This window comes from Anser anser (genome assembly GCF_964211835.1).
Source record: "Anser anser genome assembly, chromosome: 2".
NCBI lineage: Eukaryota > Metazoa > Chordata > Aves > Anseriformes > Anatidae > Anser > Anser anser.
In genome coordinates, this window is record NC_139721.1 from 126222502 (window position 1) to 126249096 (window position 26595).

Below are 26595 nucleotides of genomic sequence, written 5' to 3' on the forward strand. Positions count from 1 at the left end.
ACTATAATAAAACTGGGTGTGTTTACAAATTACTATGAGTCACTACTTAGAACCAAATCATCAAACTGTCCAAAATGTATATCCTCAGAACCAGTAATTGAACTTGAAAAGGTACCTTTTGATGCTAAATAATTATTGTTAATCCATGTCCCACCATCTTGAAGGTACTTGTTTAAAATGGACGTACATTACCCTGACCTACCTGATAGAGCACTGTATGTGATGGACAGCTCTGGCCTGGAAGAAGATAATATTAGCAGTACTAACACGCTGCCCTTCCAAGGAAATTATGGTTGAACTTCAGAGAGAACACTCGCATGTGGAAATACCTTTTACATCGAGAATGACAGTAATTAAGTGGATGGAAGTGCCCTTTCTTTATTCTTTGATGAAAATTATATTTTGATAAAATGCTGGGGAGAAAAAAGTCTGTATTTCACTTTCTGAAGCTGCCTATACTTATAATGAATGTGCTTAAATTTGAAAAAAAAAAAAAAAAAAAGTGTACCTCTGAAGAGATATAAAATAGATTATTAAAACTACTTAACATTACATACATGCACAGGAGCCCTAATTCCTGGATCTGCATGTTATCAAGTAGGGATAATTTTGAATGCAATGTAGTTAGTTCTAGAGTGAGAATTTCAGTTATTAGTCTGAGTATATAAGCTAAAGCATGCAATAAAATGACTTGCTATGATTCATGAACTTAATATAAATGCTTTTAATTTTTTTTCTCTTACTCTGTCCAGATAATAGAAAATTTTCATGCTACTGTTAATGTATCTTGAGTTAGAGATTGGCAAACTCCCCGAGTGAACTCACAAACTCCCCAAGATAGGCTGAAATAATTTGTGTGATAAGGAGAGAGGCAGCATATCTCACCAGAAACTATTTTATTAATCTCTCATTGTGGAATGAGGTCCATTCTTTCCAGATTCTTTGCATTTCTCAAGTGCAAAGTAGCCTAGTATACTCAGCTAAAATGTTTGCTAGGGTAACTGGAGCTCTCAGCTGACAGAGAACCAGTGGGGTTGGTCCCTCTTCAGCTATTCCTTAAGGAGATTTGACAATTTTGATAAACTGATTTAGAATTGTGTTGTTACAAAATTAAATTTTCATAGACTAGTGATATATGCATGAAGAGCTAAAGCTCTCCAATTTTAATCTGTTATTTTTTTCCCGAAAGTATCCAAACTGCTGACAAGTCAGTTTGGTATACTATAGTTATGAAGAAAAATAAAATCTTTTATTATTTGAACATGATGTTAATATTGAAAAAGTGGAGGAGAGAAGAGGAATTACACATAAAAATGAAAAGTTATTGGAAATCTTACTGCGTTCTTTTATGTTCTTCATAATATAGAAACATGGCACCATGGTCTACTGAACAGCAGCTGAGTGCCAAGAAAGAACATATGTTTTTTTCACTATCAATTTAACACAATTAGTTCAATAAAAGTAGAAGATCAAAGAACATCACGAGACCAAAAAAAAAAAGAAACACTGTAAGCCAAGTCACAAAGATCCATTACACAGAATGTATTAGCAACTGTAAAAGAGAGAAAAAATATTTGCATTGACTCAACAGTGGTTAGTTCAGAAAATCAATTAAGAAAGCTCACTTGGTTATTTTATGATGGTTTATTATATAAGTAATAATTCTCATTAAAACTCTTTGATTTGTAAAAATAGGTTCAAAACAACTCTGTAAATGTTAAGTAGCTTTAAGAACGAATTAAAATGTAGTAAAATAAATAAAATTATTATCTTAATATTAGCATAATTTACCAAATAATCCAAATTACTGTAAGGGGACACTATAGATACAAATGTTTGCAGTTGCTAGACAGTGAAACACTGGTCATAAGCACATTACTTACCATGTTGGATACTATGACATAAAAAATAAAATATCGTAGATCACTCTGGGATTAATCTTTTTTTCTCTTTGGCAAAAAAAGCCTGAAAAAAAGATAATCTAAATCAAGGGTTGAATCCTTTTGACAGAATATTCATAAAACATATTGGAACATTACCTCCTTGGACATCATCTATGAATTCCAGTGAGTCCATGCAAAATATCTGTGCAGAACATGAAATTGTCCAAACAGAATTCAGACAGCAGTTTTGGAAAAAGCAAACAAACAAACAAACAAACAAAACACAGGGAAATATAGGCAAGTATCAAACAAGAGACTTGACTGAGCTTCTAAATCCATATTTACGTTTTTTAAAGTTAGTTCAATATTAAATTTCTATGTACCCAACTCTTTTTTTTCCCACTTAGTAGTTGAAGGTGTTATTGTAGAATAGCATGAAACAGACTCTGCACCCTCTTTGTTTACAGAGAACCAAAGTTGATTCTGAATGAACCTGATGAATCAACATGTGTGGCCAAGACTGGAGCTGAGACCAAGCATTGAGGCTTCTTTGGATATAATACGCATTAACAGAACATCATTTGCAGATGTTCTTTATCCAGTTGGATTCCCTCGTTTTTCGCTATCTCTGCTCACAGGAACCATGGCCAAAACAAACAAGCTGTCCTTCCCTTAGCAAAGTGCATTTGATGGAGCCGCACAGATGGGAGGCCTTCAGAGCAATGGTTCTCAGCATTCCAGCTGATTAGCTCTTCTAATTGGCCCTGCCTCCTCCCATTCCAGGATCTTCTCACAATAAATCTAGTTAGGAGAAGCTGCATAAAATACAGTATCAAGGAAGTACCAATGAAGTGAAAGTAGTGTTGCTTTTCAAGCTACATTCCTATCATAGAAGACCAAGAGTTTATTTCCCCTTAACAGATGTAGTATGTAAACAGTCTTTCTTGGTCATTGTGCAGCTTGGTCATCTGTTTTTATATGTGTTTTTATATCCTCTACATCTCATCATCAAGTATTAGGATGGAAATTACATGAAGAAATAAACAAGTTGGGTTCTACTGGTGCTCCTCAAAGTATTTAAACTCAGGCTCACCCTGTTTCACCTTGCTTACCTGCTCACTTAAACAAGTCACCTGAATTAGGATGAGAAAAACAAGGTCCATTTGTGATTTTTTGCCTTCCACTGTAGTGTGTGATCTCTACTTCTAAAGATCATGCAGAAGTTATTAAGCAAAGGCTGTGTTACCCCAGGCTCCCCAGACATTTTAAATGCTTTATCTTTCTTCTTACAGTAGTTTATAACTTGGCCTACAGACTTTTGTAGGGTGCTTGGTGGTATGAGATGGTCTGTAGGTCGTTAAATTAAATGTCCATTCCACAGTTCTCTACAATCACTAAGGTCTAGAGTTGGTGACCAATGCAACCACCTCTATTCCTCTGTTCTTGTAAAGAGCCAAAGCAAGTTGTAGACTGTTCTTTTTGAGGGAATAAAATGTCAATGCTTTAGGTAAACAACATAGTCTCCAGGATTTGGACGGAAACTATCTGAGATTATTGTAAGGTGGCCCAAGTGTAGGATAATGTGTAATATAGCTCTAGAACACTGATCCACAACAGCTGCCTGCTAGATTAAAGCTTCTTTAGGTATTTGAGGTTTCTTGCCTTTTTCAATGAGATATAAAAAACCTTCCACTTCAGACTGGGCTCAGTTAAAACAAACATACTTGTCTGATACAGTAGAAGAAAAGGAAATTACTATTAACCACCTGTGAAAAGGCCGAGCCAGTTTATGTTGTTCTCTGAAGTCCTTCATGCAAAGTAAATGCATGTTCTCACAAACGTTTGCAGCCAGGAAAGCTCAATTTCAAATAAGAACTGTAATGAGTTACAGTAAGTATTTATACATTAAATATCTTCAATGACAAATCACAAATTTTTGAACTTGAGAAATGCAAGACACACGAGATGTAATACTGCACAAGCCATACAGGTGGTTCCTGTGAACCCTAAAACAAATTTACCTACAGGACTCTCCAAAGAGCAATATTGTCTGAGGTGAACTTTCCATGTTTCTTCCTCTGGAAACCAATTCCTTTTAAACATGTTATGTTTTCCAGCATGAAATTCACCTGTGAATGTAGCTGTCAATTACAGCAAAGCTATTAAAACTACTGTTTTTTCTAGACAGCAGTTATTTCACAGAACTATATCTTTGTTACATGCATTAATAATAAGGTGTAAGGATTACATATGACCTTGGTATAAGGAGTTAAGAGTTTGCATTTTTAATTTCCTGTACTTCTCTTATATTTTTCACTTGGTTATTTGGAAAGCTGATGCATATAAATCTTGAATGACTCAGCATGAAAAGTGAATCAAATTCTGTAATACTTAAGTTTCAGAAAGATTGAGCAGTCTCATGGATTTTTCAAAAATTACTTATACGTATTTGAAATATGATAATATGCATTTGAATACGCATTTGAAATATGTCTGCAGTTCTCTTTAAATAAGAAAAAATGCAATGACTAGTCTATAAAATGCTTTCCCCACTTGACTGATCTCTTTCTCATTTTCCTGTTTTTTAGCATGTGGACAAGCAGCAAAGATTAAGGAAGGTAGAAAAAACATCCTCCTGAAGCAGAAACGGATATTTAGAAGTTTAAGTGTCAGACCAAAGTCACAGAGCTGTTTGCCAGTACTTATGCATTCAGTTCATGCAGTCTGGTAACTGTGAAGTGAGTACTTGACCAAAAAAAAAAAAAAAAAAGTGAAACCTCTTTCTACTTCAGTTTCCAGGCTTGGGAGTTGGCATGACAACTGCAAGCAAGTAGTCAAGTCAGGCACCAGCTGAGAGCAAGAAGCAGAAAGAAACCAACAGAAACACATAAGAAACAGAAATACAGAGCAGTGCTAGTGAAAGAAATGAAATGGTAAAGTGTGAACATCACAGAGCTTTAGAGGTGTGGGCACTAACACAAACAGTGAGCAACTATGTCCCTGCATAGCAGTAGGCACAGTATCATATCGCTGAGGTGGTAACTAGCTGTTTCTCCAGCGAATAAAAAGATTGTGCTACTCTAGGCAAAACTCCAGCTCTGTTGTGTGCCAACAGAAATAGCTGATTAGGCTGCACTAGAGCAGTTTTATAGTGAACTGAAAGTAGCTGTAAATAAAGAGCGTATTAATCTTTCTTTACCATAGAACCAAGTTTAATTTCCAGAAACTAGGAATTTATATCTAAGTCAAACTAAAGAATTAGGATGGGTGTCAAAAGTAAGAATATATGACATTTTTATGGATAACTCTAAATCATATTCTGAGAAAGAAAGAAGAAAAAGTATAAGAAAAGGAAGAAGGGAGAAAGAAGAAATAGGAGAAAAAAGAAGAAAAAGAGGAAAAAGGAAATAGAAAAAGGAAAAATGAAAAATGAAAAAGGAAAAAGGAAAAAGGAAAAAGAAAAAAGGAAAAAAGCTTGTAGACACCAGCAAGTAAGAGGAGATATTAATGGATATAGTGGGATAGATTATTCTACATCTTCCTCTGCAATTTTTTTTTTTTGTACTTTTTACCTCAATATCTTGACACAAAAGATTCTCTTCTGTCTCCAACTGTCAGTCAAGTTTGAGAGCACAACAGCCCTCTTCTAAAACACTTTAAATATAGCCTTGGCTTCTTTTCAGAAACTATTCTATCCTTATAGAATCATAAAATCATAGAATAGTTTGGGTTGGAAGGGACCTTAAAGACCATCTAATTCCAACCCCCCTACCATGGGCAGGGACACCTCCCACCAGACCAGGCTGCCCAAAGCCCCATCCAGCCTGGCCTTGAACACTTCCAGGGATGGGACATCCACAGTTTCTCTGGGCAACATGTTCCAGTGCCTCACTGCCCTCATAGTAAATAATTTCTTCAGAACACCTAATCTAAACCTAACCTCCTTTAGTTTAAAGACATTATCACTACACCCTCTGGCAAAGAGTCCCTCCCCAGCTTTCCTGTAGGCTCCCTTTAGGTAAGGGAAGGCTGCTATAAGGTCTCCCCGGAGCCTTTTTTTCTACAGGCTGAACAACCCCAACTCCCTCAGCCTGTTTTTGTAGGAGAGATGCTTCTGCCCCTTGATTGTCTTTGCAGCCCTCCTCTGGACTCGTTCTAATATATCCATGTTTATACATTGGCTTCACTGTTACACAAGGGCTTTTAAGGCCAACCTAAATTTGTTTGTACACAATTACAATCTTAGTTAGAATCATAGAAGCATTTAGATTGGAAAAGACCTCTAAGATCATCAAGCCCAACCATTACCCTAGCACTTGCAAGTAAGTCTAGCACTAAACGATGTCCCTAAACAACCCGTCTACACATCTTTTGAATACCTCCAGTGATGGTGACTCTATCAGTTCCCTGGGCAGCCTGTTCCAATGCTTTACGACCCTTTCAGTGATTAAATTTTTCCTATTATCCAACCTAAATCTCCCCTGCCACAGCTTGAGGCTAATTCTTCTTGTCCTATCACATTTGCTTGGGAAAAGAGACAGACTCTGCTACAACCTCCTTTGAGGTAGCTGTAGAGTGAATAGGTATCCCCTAAGCCTCCTTTTCTCTACGCTAAATAACCCCAGTGCTCTCAGACACTCCTCATAAGACTTGTTTTCTAGACCCTTCATAAGCTTTGTTGCCCTTTTTTAGACATGCTCCGGAACCTCAGTGTCCTTCCTGTAGTGAGTGGCCCAAAAATGAACACAATATTTGAGGTGCGGACTCACCAGAGCTAAGTACAGGGGGAAATCTTATTCCTTGATTTTTTTTTTTCTTTCAGAAACTCGGTCATTACCTCTATGTTTATGAATTGACAGAAGTCCTTGTTAAATTAAGTCTACTGGCCTTAATATATATATTATTTTCTAATCTACCTACCATGTTTTTTTTTGGTTTTGTTTTTGTTTTTCTGCCAGATGCATGCCTTTAAAATAGGAGCAAGACAGAGAATCTCTCTTAGTTTTATTAAGCGAGAGTGTGATCTGACCCCACTGTCAGTGGCATTTCCTCCTTGACATTCCTAAAACAGAAGGAAGAAAGTTCCAGCTATACTCCAAGCTTCTTTCCAAGCATCCCATTTTGTGTTTATTATGCTGTTTATTATTATTATTATTATTATTATTATGTGTTTATTATTATTTCACTTGAAATTTTTTTCCTGAAATGGGAAAAAAAAAAAAAAAGAATTTTCCTTGAGACAGGGAAGTTTGAAAGCTGCTCACATGAAAAGACAAAAAAAAAAGTTACAGCCCTTATGCTGTGGCAGATAATGGGAATTCTTCCACTACTCCTGTTTCAGATATTTAGTTCCTGCTCTATTAAGATATTTTTTATTTTTGGAACTGATATTTGAGTTTGCTACTTTTAACTTGCAAATTTCTAAATCTATTGTATTCATAATTAAGGCATAATATAAAATTGCACTGTTTGTTACTAGTAGGAAAAGAGAAGGATCACCTTTCAAATATGTAACAGTTCTTTAACACACAAATTATATTTCATGTGATAGGTCAAATATGAAAATAACAATCCCATGGTTTTCATAATTTCATAATTTCAAGTAAAGTTTTTGGTTATTTCAAGGAAAGCTGTCTCCAAGAGGAAAGCTGGAGAGAACAACTAAGAATAAATCTGTTCTTAGTGCAGATATCAGTGAAAGAGAGGGGAGGAACTTCTCTCCTTTCAGTTTTGAAGTTAAGGGAGTAATCAGAAGAGATTTTTTATCTCACAAAGTTTAGATGCTGCTTATCTTCCATTAGAAACTTTAAAAATGTGCTTAAATCTATTACTATATATGTTGTATATATGATATATGATATCACTAATTCATGCTGTATGTTAAAGACTTTGTATCATGGTTACTATACATGGTGAAGTCCCTAGTAAATCTTAATGAATGACCTGCTTCATATCATCATTTGTCTTTCAGTATGAACAAAATAAATGTTATAACTGAAGTTGTAACTATCTTTTCTCCATCTTTCCTATCATGTTTCAACTTTTGAACAAGTTACTGTAATCACTGAAAAAAGAAAAAGCCTTATTTACTTGGACATATTTTACTTTTTTTATGGCAATTTGGCCACATACATAACTCTTTGTGGTATAGAAGATTTTAAAATGTTTACAGGAGTAAAAATGTATCTTGTTGATGGGCCAGTACTTTAACGGGTGTAAAGAAAACTAGTAATGCTATAATAAATTATGCCAACTGAAGATCTGGCCCAAACTATAATTTATATTCAGCTCAACAGAGGAGTCACTGAGGTAGAGAAATCAATATAAGTCAAACATTCTGTACTATTGCAAATAAATTAAAAACTTTCCATTACAAAAAATGTGTATGTTTATGTGTATCCGTCTCCATATTTTGAGGCTGGATAGCACTGGACTGTATTAAGCAAGTGTCTTATTGGCATTATTCACACGTTTCATTTCATATTTAGTAATAAAATCAAGAAAACAGAGTTTAGATTCTGTGGATATAGTAATGAAAACTGAGCAGTTACCTCCAACTCACCCTCTCCTCAATGTACTCTACAATCAACAGTATGTCCTGTAATATAAAATTAATTGATAAAACAATAAGGACCATCAAATAAGCCAATAAAAGTAATAAACTATGGTCTAAAAATGTAAGATCAGAATGAATGTAAGTAAACTGAAAATATCAGAAAATATATAAATCAAAAAGATTCTTTTCCTATGTCTGTAGTTCTCCCTTTTGTCCCTACTCCCTTCCTCTGCCTCTGAAACCTATGTTGATTAAGAACAAAGATATCTGTAACATGATATATTTGCACTGATCCTACAGATTGCTGTTAAGAAGCAGTCCATCACAGATGTGGCTTCCATTAAGTTTTATTACTTTCAGAATGTTAATTTTGGTACATGCTCATTTTCCTGATTTTGTGCACAAATACTATCCATCATGATAAAAAGCAGAGCTGGGAAGGGAACAAAAAAATAAAAATGAGTTAAAACAACCCCAACAGAACAGTGCTGATGCAGATATCTACATATCCAGCATTGATCTGAATTAGTTTTTTCTTGACACATAGTTTTACAATGACTAATTGAACAGACTTGGTGCGTAAGACTTCTCAAGACTCTATGTTTTTTTAATTGCATTACAGAAGTCTACAGAAATAAAAACTATATATACGGCTACAGAAATTTATATTCTAAAAACCATGTGCTACGTGAGAATTATATAAAACTTCTTAAAGAGAGAAAACATCTGGTTTAGAATACAAATCAGTACCTACTGTCCAAGTAACTTCAGAACTCAGAGAAGAGTGTAACTTTCAAACAGGAGCATCAGGTGATACCTGGGAAAGCATGAGGATATGGAAAAGAAAAACATTTAATATTTAGATATTTTCTTTATATAATATATAAGAAAAAAGCAGTGCCATTGCAGTTCACAGTAGTATTAGAATATTTAAATGTTAAGAACTTAATGTTAAAATTATGTAAGAATGACTTTAAAATATACCACGATTCAAAAAGATAAAGATAAGGAAATTCCAGAATTTAGGTTGCCGTGAAAGTTTACCAGCATTTATGTACATATATTTAACGTACACTCTGATATTAAGTATTGTAGAACTCTTTGCAAATTGGCAGGGATCTTGGAGTAGTGGCAAGGAAATGCAAAGGCTTGAGGAGGTTGTTAGCAGAAGTACATGAGGGTCAAACTGTACAGGAGACAGGAACTGGAAGGGTTAAGGAGAAAAAGATTTTTTTTAGTTCAAATACTTAAATGCTACCATAGAGAACCAGACTCTATCTTTGTCTTTATCGCAGATCAACCCACAAGCTCCCACAATTTTGGAGTCCTTTATTTCATGGCTGTCTAATCTGAAACATCTGTGAAGTCTGCTTTTCAAAAGAAGTGACCTCTAAATTAAAAGTGCAACTTCAGTTAGCACAAGCTGTGTGTTAAATATTTAAATACTACATACATTTTAATGACTACAAAACAGGTGGTGAGCCTCTCAAATTCAAAAATGATTGAGCTCAGTTCCTCGGTTAACCACGCCAAAAATAAAAGTAATACCACCCTGTCCCACCAGTATGTTTTTAAGATAAGACTTCTTATTTACAGTGGTGAATAAAACAGGCATGCACATCACAAAATTAGTACTATCACATTTACTACTGAAAACCTAAAACCGAAGTTTTATACATCCTAATAGCTTGCTACCAAGAATGATCATTAGCATGTTTTAAGCAAACCAACAAGCTAACCCAAAAGTCATAGCTAGTAGCAGCAGGGGATTTATTTCCCCCTCAAATGCCCTCTCAGCTTTTGGCAGTCAGCGCTCCATGACTCTACTGTGACTAGGAATTGTTTACTATTCTTCCTCTCTGTACCATTCATGATCTCCTCAGCTGTTTCATCTCTAAGTTACAGAGCCCCAGGCTACATATCCTCCTGTACTATCAAAACTGCTATAACCCTAATCATCCTTGCTGCCCTCCCTGTCTGCATTTTCCCCTTCACTATTCCTTTTGGCATTACAAAATACTTTTTTCCATAGACCAGTTCATTGTCAAGTAAATTTTGAACTCTGACCCTATCCTCCAATATCTGTAGCTCCTCCTCTACGTAGCATTACCAGCAATTCAAATGAGGATATTCTATTCCACCATCCAGATTTTTAATGAGAGATAATATTACATAGCAGACACAGCATAAATCCTTGCAGAACCAAAGCTGATAAGCCTGGCAAGTTTGAGAGTAATTTTCAGTGCACGTCAGGTGACGTTTTCCAGCCACTTTTAGCTCCACCTTACACTGTTATCATCTAGCTTACATGTTCCTAGACTTTGAGAATATCAGAGCACCTTATTATTTATGTTAGGTATTCTTATAAATCTTTCCTCACCAGCTCTACACATTAAGTTATGTGTCATAGCAAACATCTTTTCTGTTTTCAATGCTGTGTGGTATCACTTACTCCTTTTTTTTCAGCTAACTGAAACATATTCAGTAGTAATTTGTAACTCAGTACTGTGACGTATAATCAAATACTACCAATAAATTATCCATTTTAAATGACTCTCAGCTACAGCACGAGCAACAGTTTTGATCCAATACGACATTTCATCATGTGGCATTAAGTACACTGTAATCAGAACAAATATTTATAAAAACAGAAAAATGCAAGGGCTGCAGTGCTTTTGCTTCTATTGTGTTTTTCTAGGTCCTCTAATTTTAATTTGTAAATGTTTTGAAAAAGTCTACAAACAAATGAAGTGTATGCATAGAACTATTTGCAATACAAGATTAAAAATACGTTTTTCTTTGCTCAAAAGGTTTATTGCCTTCAGTGTTATGAGAAAGACAGAATGTTTATGTCTGCTACCCTAAATACATGCATATTCCACAGGTCAGTTTATATAGAAATGTTCAGTGTTTAAGACTGAATGATTATGTAATGCTGCCTTACTGCCTTAATTTTCACTTAAAAATATTATATATAATGCCACATGCTGCCATATATAGCAAAAATGTGGTATTAAGAAGCACTAACAAAAAAGTTGCCAGTTTTCAATTAAATCTAGAGGTGTCACTGTTGACATATGACCACGAATGGACAAGTTAGTGAAGAGGGCAGAATGAAATGGCCTTAAGTGATATCAAACCAAACACAATTTTAAGCACATGAAATACTTTTCAGGCACTACAAAGACTTTATCTGGAGTTGCGTGTAGATTTCTATCATTTATATCCAAGACAGAGTAATTCAAATGGGGACGAGACACACCGGCACCTGCAGGGGAATCAAGAATCTATCTGCCCAAGGCAGCTTAAACTAGATCAGGTTGTTTATCACAGCGAAACAGCCAGGAGGGATTGGACTGGGCTCTCTTTAAATATCAGAATACTAAAATGCCAGGAGAAAAGTACAGCTTTTTATATTAAATGATAATTTAGATCCCTAAGAAGAAATGCATACTAAACAGGAAGTATTTATGTCAGAAATTGGAAGGTTGCCTACTATTGTCAGAATGTTCTCAGTAGCAGCAAAAGGAGCAAAAAGAAAGCAACAAAAAACAAACAAACAATTTCTTGAAAAGATGTGAAAGGACTCATATGACACTTTACTGTCTTAGCAGATGACTTAATCTGATGATCCAGACAGTATTTCTCATCATAACCTAGTCATGTGCTTAAATGCTTAAATGATTTCTTAGTTGTTTTCAAGATATTTTTTTTTTCTCTAAAAAAATCTAGGACTTGAGGACAGATCTTTGGGTGAAAACACATGAGTTACGGCTCCATTAACATCAAAGCTATGTTAAGTCATTCCAGTTCAGGGTCCAGCATGTAGATTGCAATTACCTAAGACTAATGTACACTAGTTATGAAACAGGCATTGAGAGCACATGTTGATGAAGTGTTGATGACAATTTTTTGATACGTATTACTGACAAACTGAGTACTCTATTAGATCTGCTTCCATGAACAAACAAGAATGAGTTGAGGATATCAGCGCTGAAGGGAACCTTAGCTGCAGCAACCAGAATACATGGAGTTTTAAAGCCTGAGTCAAATGAGCAAGACAAGTTACAACAATTACAATCCTGGTCTTCAAGGAAGCAGACCTTGCCTTGTTCAGAGATCTGTTTGGCATAAAGGACAAAGAAACCCAGAAAAACTGGCAGATTTTCAAGTGCAGCCTCTTCAAAGCACAGGAATGGTCATTTCTAACATTCAGGAAGCCAAGCAAGTATGGCAGGAATGAGAGAAGATGGATGCAGGATCAGACTACCTAGAGAAAGGGAGACATTGCCTGAGTATACAAGGATACAGACATGAAAAGTCAAAGAACAGCTGGAGCCAAAACTAGCTACAGATAAGAAAAGCAAAAATGAGAAAGGCTTCAATACCAGCACAAAAACAAACAAACCAAAACAAAACAAGCAAAAAACCCCACCTAAATAAAAAGTGAGACCACTGCTTAACAGTGGGGCAGGGGACCCAATAATAAAGGAAATGGAAAAGTTTGAGGTATTCAGTGCCTTTGTGCCTCCTTTTTTATTTTACCATTTTATTGGTAAGGGTTTTCTTTAGGTCTTCCAGCTCCTTCACCTTAGTAGCAGAGTCTGTGGAAGTGAAATATTACCCATAACAAAGGATGATAAAATCGGGGGCCACTAAAGCTAATGGCACATATGCAAGACCATGGACCCAGACAAGCTACATCTGAGTTGGTTGATTTAATCACAAGACTGCTCTCTACTGCCTTCAAAAGACTGTGGGAATTGAGAGAGGTTCCCAATGACTAGAGAAAGGCCATCTTCAAGGAGGGCGTTAAGAATCCAGACCACTACATGGCACTCAGCCTCACCTCTGGTCCCAGGAGGATTATGGAATAAGTCCTCCTGCATGTCATTTCTGAACACATAAAGGATCAAAAGGTTACTGAAAACATCTAGTATGTATTCATCAAGGAAAAACTGTGTCTAAGCAACCTAAATGCCTTTGATTTATAACATGACTGGCTCAGTGGACAAATGAGAGCAAAATACTTTGACTTTAGTAAAACCTTTAACACGGTCACCTGTAATATCACTATAGAAAAGTTGGTGAGACACAGGTTAGATAACTGATGATACAACAGATGAAAAATTAGACTCTCAGACAGTCTGGGCTGTATTCAGTGCTATGAAGTCCAACTAGCAGACAGTGACTATGGACATCCCTCAAGTACCAATACTGGATATTTACCCACTCTTTAAAACCTTTTAATACTCTTTATTACCCTTATTAATAACCTGCACAATGGAAAAGAGTGCACACTGCAACTTCATGGATGATAACATATGGGGAAGCATGTGATATGCTGGAGGACAAGGCTGCTTTTCAGAGGGACTTCATCTGGCTGGAGAAAAAAGATGATTGAAACCTTGTGAAATTGAACAGAGACAAGTGTAAACTCCCACACATGGGACAGTATAACCACCATACGTTAGTACAATCTAGGCTGGCTAAAAAGCGGCTTTGCTGAAAATGACACGAGAGCCCTCAACAAACAACAGAATGAACACCATGAATGAGTGGGCAGTGTGTCCTTCCAGCAAAGAAGGCCAACTATATACCAGGCTGGATTAGCAAGAGTGCAGGCAGCAAGTCAAGGAAAGTGCGTACTCCCCTTTATTAAGCATTAATGAGCATATGGAAGTACTGGACCCAATTTTTGAATGCTCGAGATTGAAAGGGACCTCTGGAGGTCTTCTGGTCCAACCCCCTGCAAGGTCATGTAGAACAGGCTGCCTACGACCATGTCCAGATGGTTTTTGAGTATCTCTAAGGAGGGAGACTCCACAACCTCTGGGACGCTTGTGTCAGTGCTCCATCACCCTCACAGTAAAAGAAATGTTTCCTGATATTCAGACAGAACCTCCTATATTTCATTTTGTGCCTGTTGTCTCTTGACCTGTCACTGGGCACCGCAGAAAAGAGTCTGGCTCCTTCTTCTTTACACCCACCCTTCAGATATTTATGCACATTGATGAGATCCCCCTGAGCATTCTCTTCTCCAGGCTAAACGGTCCCAGCTCTCTTGACATCTCCTCAGAAGAGAGGTGCTCCTGTCGCTTCATCACCTCACTGGCCCCTGGGTTTTGTCTACCCCAATACAGGAAAGACATTGACATATTAAAGCAAGTCCAGTGTAGGGCCACGAAGATGATTAGGGCGCTGAAACATGTCAGTGTATGAGGAGGGGCTGAAAAAAAAGGATTTGCTTAGCTGTAGCCCATCTTTGCTGTCTTCAGCTACCTAATAGAAGGGTATAAAGAAGACTAAGTTAGACTGTTCTTAGAGGTTACAGGGGCAATCAACAAAAGTTGTAACATGGAAAACACTGACCACATGGTGATGAAAATTTTTATAGTAAGCTGGCACAGAGACACTTTGATACCTCCTTTCTTGAAGACTTGTCAGAGCTCGGAGCAACCTGATCTAGCTGGGAAGCTGGACTGAATGACACTGAGAGAACCTTTCTAACCTGATCCATACAGGTCAATTACGTCAACCAGTGAATGTTTTCTGTTTCTCTGCATACATATCAGAACACGTTTTACCAATTAGCAAAAGGAGCTCTGATCCAAGTGTTATTTTTTTATTATTTTTTTTTCCTACAGACTCTCCAAATTATGGGATGATAGGAATAGAAAAGAGTATCTATCACACTAAAACATGGCAAGAGCGCATTACCCAATATAAAAGAGATTGCCATTAAGTACACATATCCTTTTATGGAGAAAGAGAAGAAGAAAATGTTTGCAAGAACATTTGCCTGATTTGTTACCCAGTTATGGAAAAACTAGCCTAACAATACTGCAAAGATTCAGTGCATAAACAGATAATCATGCGAAAGAATTGCAGACACTGCAACAGCTAATTGGCCCTACAAAAGCTACATAAGCATTTGTTTTACATAAATTACACCATACTTATCCTGACAGAAGTAGGGTTCTCTCCTTTTCCTGTCACAGATGTGGAACAACATGAAAAGTATGTACTTCTGTTAAAGAGTTTCTCCTTCAGGAAGAAAGTGTTGGCTAATGCAAAATATATTAGCTAAAACAATCAGTTAGACCTTTGTAAGTATGAGTCAGCCAATATAACTCATGAAAGCTAATTTATAAATGATCCATGCTGGCAGAGATCGCTTCACATCAGAATTCAGATACCTACCTGTCTATTTATTGTTATGAAGTACTAATATTAGCAACAAACATTCACTCCTCAATTTGCATTTAACTGTATAGATTGAGATAGTTTATTTTCACTTGCAGACAGAACATGTGAATACATTGCTACCAGGGCACTCAGCTGCAATTTGTTTTACGCTGCCTACACAAGGAAATCCAAGGAAAAAAAAAAAGAAAAAAAAATTGAAACTGTTTGGTCAGTAAACTAATATACATAAAGTAATCAATTGCTGTAACTAACACAAAATACTGGAACTACCTGCCCAGAGGAAGTCTAAGAAACACAGCCTATTCTTTGTGAAATTCAACGGGTTTGGGTTGTTTGACAAAACATGCACACAATTCTGAAAGCGCATCTAGACTAGCATTTTGTCAAAAAACACAAATACTTAGATGTTTAGCTGAAAAGATTTAAAGATATCTGCAGTCATCAGAGCCTTGTAGCCCACAGGCCTCTGTGGATAATAGGACCAGATATCTATTAAACATCTGGTAGCTTTCTTTCCATGCAGCAGAACAAGTACATAATATTAACTATTGGCCTGGGAGTCATGTTTTATTTCTGAAGAACTGGATGTCACAAGTGACATTTCATTATAAATGAACACAAACCACCATATCAGGAAAAAAGTTTTATATAAAATGTGATTTACCACTGTAAGTGCAACCAGCATAAATTGTACAACACAGATGAACTGTCTGTGCAATTTTAAAGGAAAAAAGAATAGAATAGCACATTTGGCACTAGAATTCTTGTATTTTCCTACACTATGGTATTTGCATTACTGGCACTAACATACAGAATAGCACAAAAGATGATGACCACTTAAAAGATGCTTTAATTCATGAGCTGCAGGAGCAGCTAACAAAGTCGCACTGATGGTGTAAACTGTTTTGTTAATATTTTGCAGTGCTCCATGATGTTTTTCTCTCTAGAAAAGCAAAGATACTTAAAAAACTATAAATTCCTATGGTAAGACTTTATCAGTTAGAAAACAGCAAAGGTGTAGTGTTCAGTCTGTTTTTTCTTTATACATCCTTGGAGGAACTTAGCATGACTCATGGAGTTATGAAGTATACCACAACCTCCAGAGACACTGGAAGTCAACTGCAAATTAAGCTTTTTTATTGTAACCAAGAAAACACATGCATCCCATATATCAATTTACAAAAGCTTTTTGTCTTGTTTTAAATGAGAATTCTGACACTAAAGTCAAATCATTTAGAGTTGCTATGAAGTCAGTTGGCTCAGTCAGAAATAAAGGTTAAAGCTAACACTTCAAAAAGCATTTTGTAGAAATACAGATGAGAACACCTTGTAATGTTTAGTGGGTAGAGGAATTATATAGACCAATGGAAAATTCCTCTTTTGAGAGATAAAGCTCCAGTTCTGCATAACTAGTTACCATTCCAGGTAACTACATAAAGCTAATTTAAGGTACTAGTCCTTAAACTTACCAGTTTGGCACTGAGTATTCTGCTATTCTGGAATCAAGAAATAGTAATTCTTCCTTGTTTAATGGAAGCTTCTCACAGGGATATTGCCATAGTCCCAGGATATCTTGGGATACACCACACTAAGGACACTGCTCCTTTTACTCCATTTTGCATTCTTCCCACAAATATGTATTCACTGCTTTTAACCACCAGCCCTCTAATCAGTGCACATATAACATCTCCCCAAAAAAATCAAAAACTGACATAGAAGTCCAAATGAGGTCTTAGGTATAACAACCATACGGATACTGTTTAGTTATGAAACAAAACCTGATTTAAGATCAGTTCCTTCATAATCATCAAAGGAATAGATATGTAACAGTGGAAAGACAGCACAGCACTTCTGTTTTTGCTATTTGTTTTAGGCCTTTAAAAGGCCTCTTACTTAAAATCTTAATCATGAAGGTACACTTTAAGATAACCTTACCAAATACATACTGCTTTCTAATTACCTTCCCAACCATTTTTACAGAGTCAGATTTTTTTTTTCAGTTTGCAGTAAAAAAGATAATTTTTTTTTCAATCATGAATTAAAAATGTTATTGTGTGCTTGCATAAGGAAATAAGAACTACTGCAGTTGGAAGTTCTATTCCAAAGTAGGAAATCAAATGTGGCATTTTTTTTCTGAACAGATGTGTTCCTAATGTATTTTGAATAACTTCCTACTTGAATTGAAAAAAAAAATCAGCAAAAAACACTGTATTTGTTTATTCTGCTTCTAGCAGAGAAAGATCAAGAGCATGTTGAATTCTCTAGTGTTTATTTTTTTATAAACTAGTGTTTATTTTATTTTATTTTATTTTATTTATTTTATTTTTAATTAAATTTATGTCACTTATAATTCCCCAAACCCAGTGAAAACAATAGTGTTGGTCAAGTGTCAGAATGCCTAAATTGTAAGCAATATCACTGCAGGAGACATAATTTGACTTAAACCTTTAGTATTTGCAATGACGCATGACTGGAAAAAGATCTACAGTGCTTCTACAGGAAGGACAGTTCATAAATTGCCCTTAAAAGTTTGAGCATGTTTCAAAAGAGAAACCCAAAGGAACCAAAAATAAGCATACCATTATACAGAATGGTGTTCTCAAATTTCATTATTTACAGTACATCACAGTGAACCAAATTTGTTGGAGGAAAAAATCATTACTTGATTAGGCTTTACTTACAATTAAACAAAACTTTGAGGGACAGGATGTACACTCTTGTACTGTAATGGCTTTGAGAACGAGGAAAGAAACAGTCTTTGTAGTAGAGAAAACACTCTACTTTGTCTTGAATATTAGACATGATGTGATAGATACTGAAAAGAAAAACCTGGCAAGTGAACACACATTCAGTAAGGAAGAGAATGAGCTAAAAGATCTGGATTCATAGTCCATGGGCATTAGAATCATGCACAGATGCTGGATGGGATTCTTTTGTAATGTAGAAAAAGAAGGAAAAAGGACAGCAAAAAGTTCATGTGAAACTTGCTTAGATTTATTTCAGGAAAAAAATGCCTTACTAATTAAGCAAGTACTGCTCAAAATAAAGCTTTTACAAATAGTCAAACCACAAACTTTCCACTTTACTCAACAAGCAAACTTTTGTTCATCCTCAGAAAACTATGTGGCTACAATTTACTACACTATTCTAAATAAAGTTAACCTGAGAACATGCTTGTTTGATGACAAGATGGCAGCACAAATTTTCAGAAATCAGCAGGTTTTGGAAACTGACAGCTATAACCTCCACCATTTTTGCTTGGAAATTTTTATTTTTTGATGCAGTATACTATGACTCCTTTCCTTATAAGCAGATTTTTGGGTATAATTAGCTAATATTTCAGTTAGTCTTCTAGCATATCAAGACTTCCTACTGTAACTGTCATTTCTCACAAAAAAAAAATAAAAAATAAAAAAAATCTAGCTTTAAATTCAAAATCCCCTTTAGCCAACTCACCTTGCAACAACTGTATTCCAGTACACTGGGTTTTCCCAAGGAGCAAGTTACAGTTCAGAACTACTCACTTGATTTCAGAAGACAGCTGTAAAATTCACCCAGATTATCTCAAATGCCACTCTCCTGCCCCAAATATGACTTCCCACAGCAGTACAATGCAGTTACCACTACGAAATGATTCCCCTTCAATATGGCTCAGCCTCAACTAACCCTAAGAGCTAAGAATCAATATGCTGATAGTGATGTTCCTTTGACTTGCTCCATCTCTTCAAGGTTTCTTCTGCCTGACAGTGTGTTTTTGAAGCAAATCTGCTGATCACCTCCATGTAGAATGCTTTGCTTCATGCTCCAAGCAGAGCTGGAGCATGCTTCATATTCTCCAACAAGAAGACAGGACTAAATCAAAGCTATCTCAAAGAAATGCCTCTCTACAAGTGGGCAACAGGGCCTCAGCACAAACTACTGTACCATGCTATTTGCTCATGTTGACCCTGCCACTACAAACGCAGCTTCCATGAAAGCTATCTGACGTCTTCTTTCTGGGGAGAGGAAGGAGCATGGCTTGTACAGTGCGTTAGTCTAGATGTGTACTCAAAGCGCATGCAGTTGGATACAAGCTGACATGATGACAGAGTTTCCAAAGTATTTATTAGATTTGCAACATGATATTTTTGGGCATTATCTTCTTTCTCTCAACATCTTTGAGAACCCTATACAGTTTTCATATCTACTCATTTCCTCCTGCCCTTACGCACTCATTTACACCCTTGGCAGCATCTCAGGAAACAAAAAAATGTCAATAGGAAAAAAAGGCAAGGCAGTGAATGGATGGGTACACAACCTATTTTGTTTTCTGTATGCTTTCTGACACCTTCCTTTCCCTCCGAATTTGTATGCTGTTGAGAGAGAAGATTCTTTAAAATGGGAATTATTTCTAAAGAGCATCTTAATCACTGAAGAGCCTCTCATGGAGCTGGAGCTCAACTGCATCTTCACTGGCAGCTTTGTCAGGAATCTACCAGGCAGGCTAGTGCAGAAGAAGAATGAAAATTCATACTCTGATGTACTATAGGTGGTTTAGTCCTCTGATCGCCATCTGTTTAAAACAAAACGTAGTCCTTAATCTGGGGTAAACCGGAGCTATTGCTTTTGTCAGGTTTCTAAATACAACCAAAAAAAAGGGGGGGGGGGGGGGGAGGGGGTTGGTTGCCTTCTCTTCCCTTCCCCCTCCCCGATGAGCAGCTCTATCTGCAGCCCATGTGGCTGGGAGGCAGCCACAGCCGGTTCCAATTCCTGCTTTCCCACTTTGCGCCCCTGCTCGCTGCCGGGGCTGAGCAGAGCCGGGACCGGCCGCGGGCTTCCCCCCCCCCCCGCCCCGCCCCGTCCCACTCCCCGCCGCGCCGTCCTCCCTCTCCCCCGCTCCATCCGATCCCCCGCTCCCCCAGGGCACGCAGTGTGGGAAGTACGAATTTCCGCTGAGTTTTCTCGGCGACTTTCGGAGCTCGTCTTTCTCCAGCTCCCCGCTCCGCCCGCCTCTCCCCCCCGCAGCCACCGCGCTCCGCCCGCCCTCTCCGCCCCCGGGAGAGCCGGCGGAGCAGCGGGCAGCCTCCCCTCGGCTCCTCTCCGCTCCTCCAGGCAGCCTGCAGCCCTCCCCGACGCCCCTTGCCCACGGCCGGCTCGGGCGACGGGAGCCCATGGTGCCGGGCACGGCGAGCCGCGGCTGCCCCGGCGCCTGCCTGCCCGGCGGGGAGCTCGGCCCGACGCGGAGCCGAGGAGGGGCCGATTAGCAGCCGCCCAGGAGCGGTGGGATGCCGGAGAGACCCCGAGCCGCTGGGGGAAGCTGCCCACGGCTCGTCCCGGGATGGGGGCGCCGCGCCGGGTCCGCCTGATGGTGCTGCGGCGGGTGCTGTGGGGCTCCGTCCCCCTCTTCCTCCTGCTGCTGCCCGCGGCCGAGCCCATCTGCCCCGAGCCATGCGACTGCCAGCAGCACCAGCACCTCCTCTGCACCAACCGGGGCCTGCGCTCCGTGCCCAAGGCTGCCGAGCCCCAGGATATCCTCACCTACAGCCTAGGGGGCAACTTCATCGCCAACATCTCCGCCTTCGACTTCCACCGCCTGGCAGGGCTCCAGCGCCTGGACCTGCAGTACAACAGGATCCGCTCGCTGCACCCCAAGGCCTTTGAGCGCCTGGGCCGACTGGAGGAGCTCTACCTGGGCAACAACCTGCTGCCGGCGCTGGCCCCTGGCACCCTCAGCGCCCTGGCCAAGCTGCGCATCCTCTACGTGAACGCCAACGAGATCGGCCGCCTCAGCGCCGCCTCCTTCTCCGGCCTCGGCAGCCTTGTCAAGCTGCGCCTGGACGGCAACGAGCTGGGCTCGCTGGGTGACTCCACTTTCTCGGGGCTGCCAAACTTACTCTACCTGCACCTGGAGTCCAACCGCATCCGCTGGCTGAGCCGCGGTGCGTTCACCGGCCTGGCCAAGCTGCGCTTCCTTGACCTGTCTGGGAACAAGCAGAGCTCCCTTCGCCACCCGGACATCTTCGGACCACTGCGCTCCCTCCACACCCTGCTGCTGGCCAGCAACAGCCTGCAGCAACTGACAGGGGGGCTCTTCCAGCACCTGCCCAGCTTGGCAAAGCTCTCGCTCAGTGGCAACCGACTGTCTCACCTGGCACCAGATGCCTTCACGGGGCTGGGCTCGCTGAAGGAGCTGCGTCTGGAGGGAAACCTGCTGAGCCACCTGCCCGCTGCCCTCCTAGAGCCACTGAGCAGCCTGGAGGCGCTGGATCTGAGCCGCAACGCGCTGACTGCCCTGCACCCAGCCACTTTCGGCCCCCTTGGTCATCTGAGGGAGCTCAGCCTCCGAGACAACGCGCTGGCCACCCTTCCTGGTGACATCTTTGCCTCCAGCCCAGCCCTCTACCGCCTGGAGCTGGAGGGGAACGCCTGGAGCTGCGACTGCCGCCTCCATGGCCTGAAGCACTGGCTGGGGGCCTGGCACTCCCAGGGCCGCCTGCTCACCGTCTTCGTGCAGTGCAGCCTGCCGCCCACCCTGGCCGGCAAGTACCTTGACTACCTGCAGGATGCCCAGCTGCTGCCGCCGCCTGATGGCAGCCCCTGCCTCGATGGTGCCTCTCCCTCCTCTGCATCCCCCCCTGCAGCTGCTGAGGGACTTGGCAGCAACAGCAGCGGCGGTGGCATGGTGCTGCCCCACGGTCCCCCAGGGGCACCGCCATCTGCCTCCACTGCCCACCTGCTGGGTGCCCCTGAGGGCAAGGTGGCAGTGCCAATAGGTGTGACGGCTGTGCCAAGCCCCACTCCGCCACTGCCTGCCCGCCCAGCAGCCTCCAGGCCGGCGCTGCCCAGCGTACCCTGGCCCCGTCGTGCCGGCAAGCCCCGCTCTGCACCGTCTGCGGGGGGCCCACCGCTGGTGTCCGACCCATGCGACTTCAACAAGCTGTTCCTCTGCAACCTGTCGGTGGAGGCAGTGGGCTCCAGCTCAGTGACGGTGCGCTGGGCTGTGCGGCCGCACCGCAGCCCCCGCCTGCTGGGCCCAGCACGGTTCCGCCTGCTCTTTGACCGTTTTGGTGCCGCTGTCAAGTTCCAGCGCTTCGTCTACCTGCCGGAGCGTGGGGAGCCGGCCGCCACCCTGCGGGAGCTCCGCCCAGACACCCCCTACCTCGTCTGCGTCGAGGGCATTCTTGGTGGCCGTGTATGCCCAGTGGCACCACGGGACCACTGTGCAGGGCTGGTCACCCTGCCCGAGGGCAGCGCGGCGTCGGGCGGGCCCCGCGGCCCTGACCAGCAGCTGCTCACGCTGGTGCTGCTGGCAGTGAACGCGCTGCTGCTCTTCGCGGCGCTGGCGGCCTGGGCCTCCCGCCTGCTGCGGAAGAAGGTGTTGGGGCGGCGGCGGCGGAAGGCGGCCCCTGTCCACGTCCGGCAGCTCTACTCCACTCGCCGGCCACTCCGCTCCATGGGCACTGGTGTCTCTGCCGACTTCTCGGGCTTCCAGTCCCACCGGCCGCCCCGTGGTGCCGCCTGTGCCCTCAGCGAGGCAGACCTCATCGAGTTCCCCTGCGAGCGCTTCATGGACAGCAGCGGTGGAGCCCGGCATGGCGATGACCACCTGCTGCAGCGCTTCGCTGACTGAGCCTGCCCAACTACAGCTCCTGGCAGGCCCCGTGAGGGAGGAGGGTGGCAGTTGGGCGCTGCCATGTGGCAAGACTTGCTGGGAGCTGTAGTCAGCATGGTGAGGCGATTGTTGGTTCATGAGGGGATGGTGCGGGTCCCGCGGGTCGCGGCCTGCAAGAGGGAGAGCTCTGACACTGCTGCTGCCTTCAGCCACCACCTGGCCCTTACCGCAGGCAGGGACAGGGGCCAGCTGTGAGACGTGCTTACTCGGTCGCCTCTGAGGTCTCCGTTTCCTCAAAAATCATCACTAACCCAGACAAAAGCCCTGACCATGAGTGTAACTGTTCTTTGGTGAGGAGGGCAAACCGTCGGGAGCTGCAGCAAACAGCAGCTGGTGCCTCCCTTGTGCCAACTCAGAGCCATACGTCTAAGCGTCATCTTTTACAGGTGGTTTTTTCAGACTGCAGTTGGGATGGCAGTTAACAATGAGCAGCCCAGCCCCACGCAAGGGCGGTCTGAACTGACGTTTTCAAGGCACCTAATAAAAAATGTGGACTAAGTGTCTTTTAACATTGCTACTCGTGAACTGTGCAAGCTGGAAGTCAGTCAGAGGGATGATGGAAATGTATGTTTTGTGCTGGACGGTTTGAATGCTGTGCCATTTTAACTCAAATTGAATGTGAGGCAATTTAATGTGTGCGAGTGTGTTTTCGTACTTTTTTGTAAACGGGAAACAATAATGCAGCTGATTAGTTTTACAGGAATATATTGCTGACACCACTAGGAAAAACTAACAGAGTTTTGTAATATGTTTACAAATGAGCTATTTTTTCGATTGTTTTTGAATAAATACTGCTTGGTACTTGTACACATGAATGTGTGCTTTAGTTCTCTGGGTCCATGATGGTCAGTAGATCACTGACGCTCAAATAATCCATCTTCATTTCTAAATGAGTGGTTAAAGTAAACTGTTGATGGTTAAATAATATTGGTGCCTTTCTTCACATACAATAATAGGTGAGGATATTTCAGAAATGTGAAACTGTTTTTATCCTAACAGGCAATTTTCTCTTAGCCTTATCCTACTAAAGTTAGAAGCTTTATGTACCTCACTGTGAAATAAAACAGTTTTGTATCTTAATCTAGATTCTGTGGTTTGTGTAGCTGAGTGAGTAGTGCTGAAGTTAAACCCTCATGCAGTAGTATATGATGTTTGAGTTGTGTGGGTTTTTTTGTTTTGTTTTGTTTTAATTGGACTTTTGCCTTTTTGAGCAATGCTAATCATTTTATGATCAATTGCTCTCTACTTTCTTGGACTTTTACTTTCCTAAATATTTACAGAATGTGGTTCTGTTACTATTAAATATGGTGGTTTAGTTTACATAAATAATTCTCTCTGTGTGGTCTAGAAATGAGCTAATTAAGAAAGGTCCAAACTGTGGTTACACTTTAAATGCAAATGTTTTAGGTGGAGTTTGGTAAATTGTTGAGACAATTGTTGAGACCATTGATACTACTTGTGCTCCTTTGAATTTAATGTGCAACCTCAGATGAACTCTTGTGCAACTGAATGGCTTGAAGGGAGTGATTAGTGGACTATGGAGACATTCATCTCAATATCATGCATTCATTGCTGACATGAGATGTTCGTGACTACAAGTTGTTTATTACCGTAATTGCAAGTAGATGATTCTGAGTTTTATTTTTCTTTTCTTTCCTTTTTTTTTCTTTCCTTTGAGATTTACAACTATTTACAAAAGACACCATAGTAACTGTTCCCTTCAATTGGAGTTCAGTGGCTGAATGGAGAGGACAAAACTTTAAAGTTCTGAGGGATTTTTATTCAATCAGGAGGAGTGGAGAGGGAGTAGGAATAGTTTGCCTTAATCTTTGCCTTTTAAATGGAGAGATTTCTGAGTTAAGTCTTAATTCTTGAGTCAGTAGCAAAAAGCCCTTCGGGTTTTCATTTTTGAAAGGCAGCAGTTTTCATGAATATCAAGGGCCAAACTCAATTGCCAGCGTGTAGATTAAAATTCATAGATACAGTATTTAAATTTCATTCAGCTGAAGGAATCCAGAATCAGGTGTTATTCTTCTGTAAGAATCTTACATTTCTGTTATTCTTTTGGACACCTGGGTGCTTTTGGCCATTTATGACAATCTATGGAATTACACCACTGTTTGTTGTTAAAAATGTAATGGGAATTATTGAGTAAAGCTGTGTGTCACACTAACATTATCACTGGATATTCTTCCAATGGGAGATGCATAGATGCTGTATATGGTTATAATCAGTTATGTCAATAAATCCATTTGCTGAAAGAAAACTGGTGTCTTACATTGACTGAAGAGTGATGCATTATGAGATGTATAGACTAGCTGTAACTTCTTGATATTACTAGGACTGATATTTCTTAGGACTGCAGCTCTTCAGAATTTCTCTTAGTTCACTTTTTCTTGCCTTTTTGCCATACACCATGTTTTCTGTTTTTCTTGTATTATGCTAGGATAGTGCAAACGTTAAAAGAATTAAAATTTTCAGTTCTGAGACAGACAGACCACTGGCTTAAGATGGACTAATAAGATACTGTTACATCAGTGAACTAACAATCCTTTCTAAACTAAATAGGAAATGAAGATTCTTTGAGATAATATCATTTTTTTATACTCATTGGAAGTTACATTCCTAAGTGTTTTTCAGTATTATCAGACTAATGATATAAATGTCATATTGAGCATACACCTGTTGTTTAATTAAGAATTCACTATGTCTTTTTGAATTTATGCAGACCTCTCAAGAAGTGCTAGAATGAAGTGACTCTTTTTTCCAGAACAAGAGAAGTAAATACGTAGATCTACGTAACAACAAAAAGTTGGTTAACAGAATGAAGCTGGTGACTTCTTAAAAGTCACAGGTACTGTAACTCTAGGAATACTTAGGCTGTGTGTACAGATGTTACAACTTTTTTTCAGGGAGGCCTGCACTAGCAGGTGGTTGAGGAAGGAGAAATGTCAGTGACATTCAATAACTGGATGTTAGTAATGTTGCATGGCTCTATTTTTACCAGTAGTATTTATATATATATTTGTATCCTTTTTAAAGGATGGTCCTTTTTAAAGAACGACTGTAAAAACAGCCCTTTCTGAATGGTTGAGACTGCCATCAGTTTGTGCTCAGAATGTTTCTTTTTTGATCAGAAACAGAGTTTTACTGCCCTGTTCCCTCCAGGAGTCCATGCAGTCTGGGGCAGTGTGAACTGAGTGTTTTTCTCCCACCCAGTAATTACCAGGCATGTTATGTATCAAAGACTGAAAATCACACACATCTTATCCTGTCAAATTCAGTGAGCTACTGCT

The 26595-nt window shown here is 40.3% G+C and overlaps 1 protein-coding gene and 1 long non-coding RNA gene across 2 annotated transcripts; one reads left to right on the top strand and one right to left on the bottom strand.

Moving 5' to 3' along the window:
* Positions 1 to 7342: 7342 nt before the first annotated feature.
* LOC310895103 lies at positions 7343 to 20322 on the bottom strand. The gene is made up of 3 exons (XR_014580461.1): positions 9513 to 20322; positions 9190 to 9256; positions 7343 to 8481 (listed from the first exon to the last, which is right to left on the bottom strand). It is a non-coding gene; the product is annotated as an uncharacterized lncRNA (long non-coding RNA).
* A 181-nt stretch (positions 20323 to 20503) lies between these two features.
* Positions 20504 to 25565, top strand: TRIL (TLR4 interactor with leucine rich repeats). Its single transcript, XM_083825938.1, has one exon. It carries the CDS (start codon positions 20966 to 20968, stop codon positions 23255 to 23257), a length of 2292 nt encoding a protein of 763 aa, XP_083682064.1. The 5' UTR covers positions 20504 to 20965; the 3' UTR covers positions 23258 to 25565.
* The last annotated feature ends 1030 nt before the right edge of the window (positions 25566 to 26595 follow it).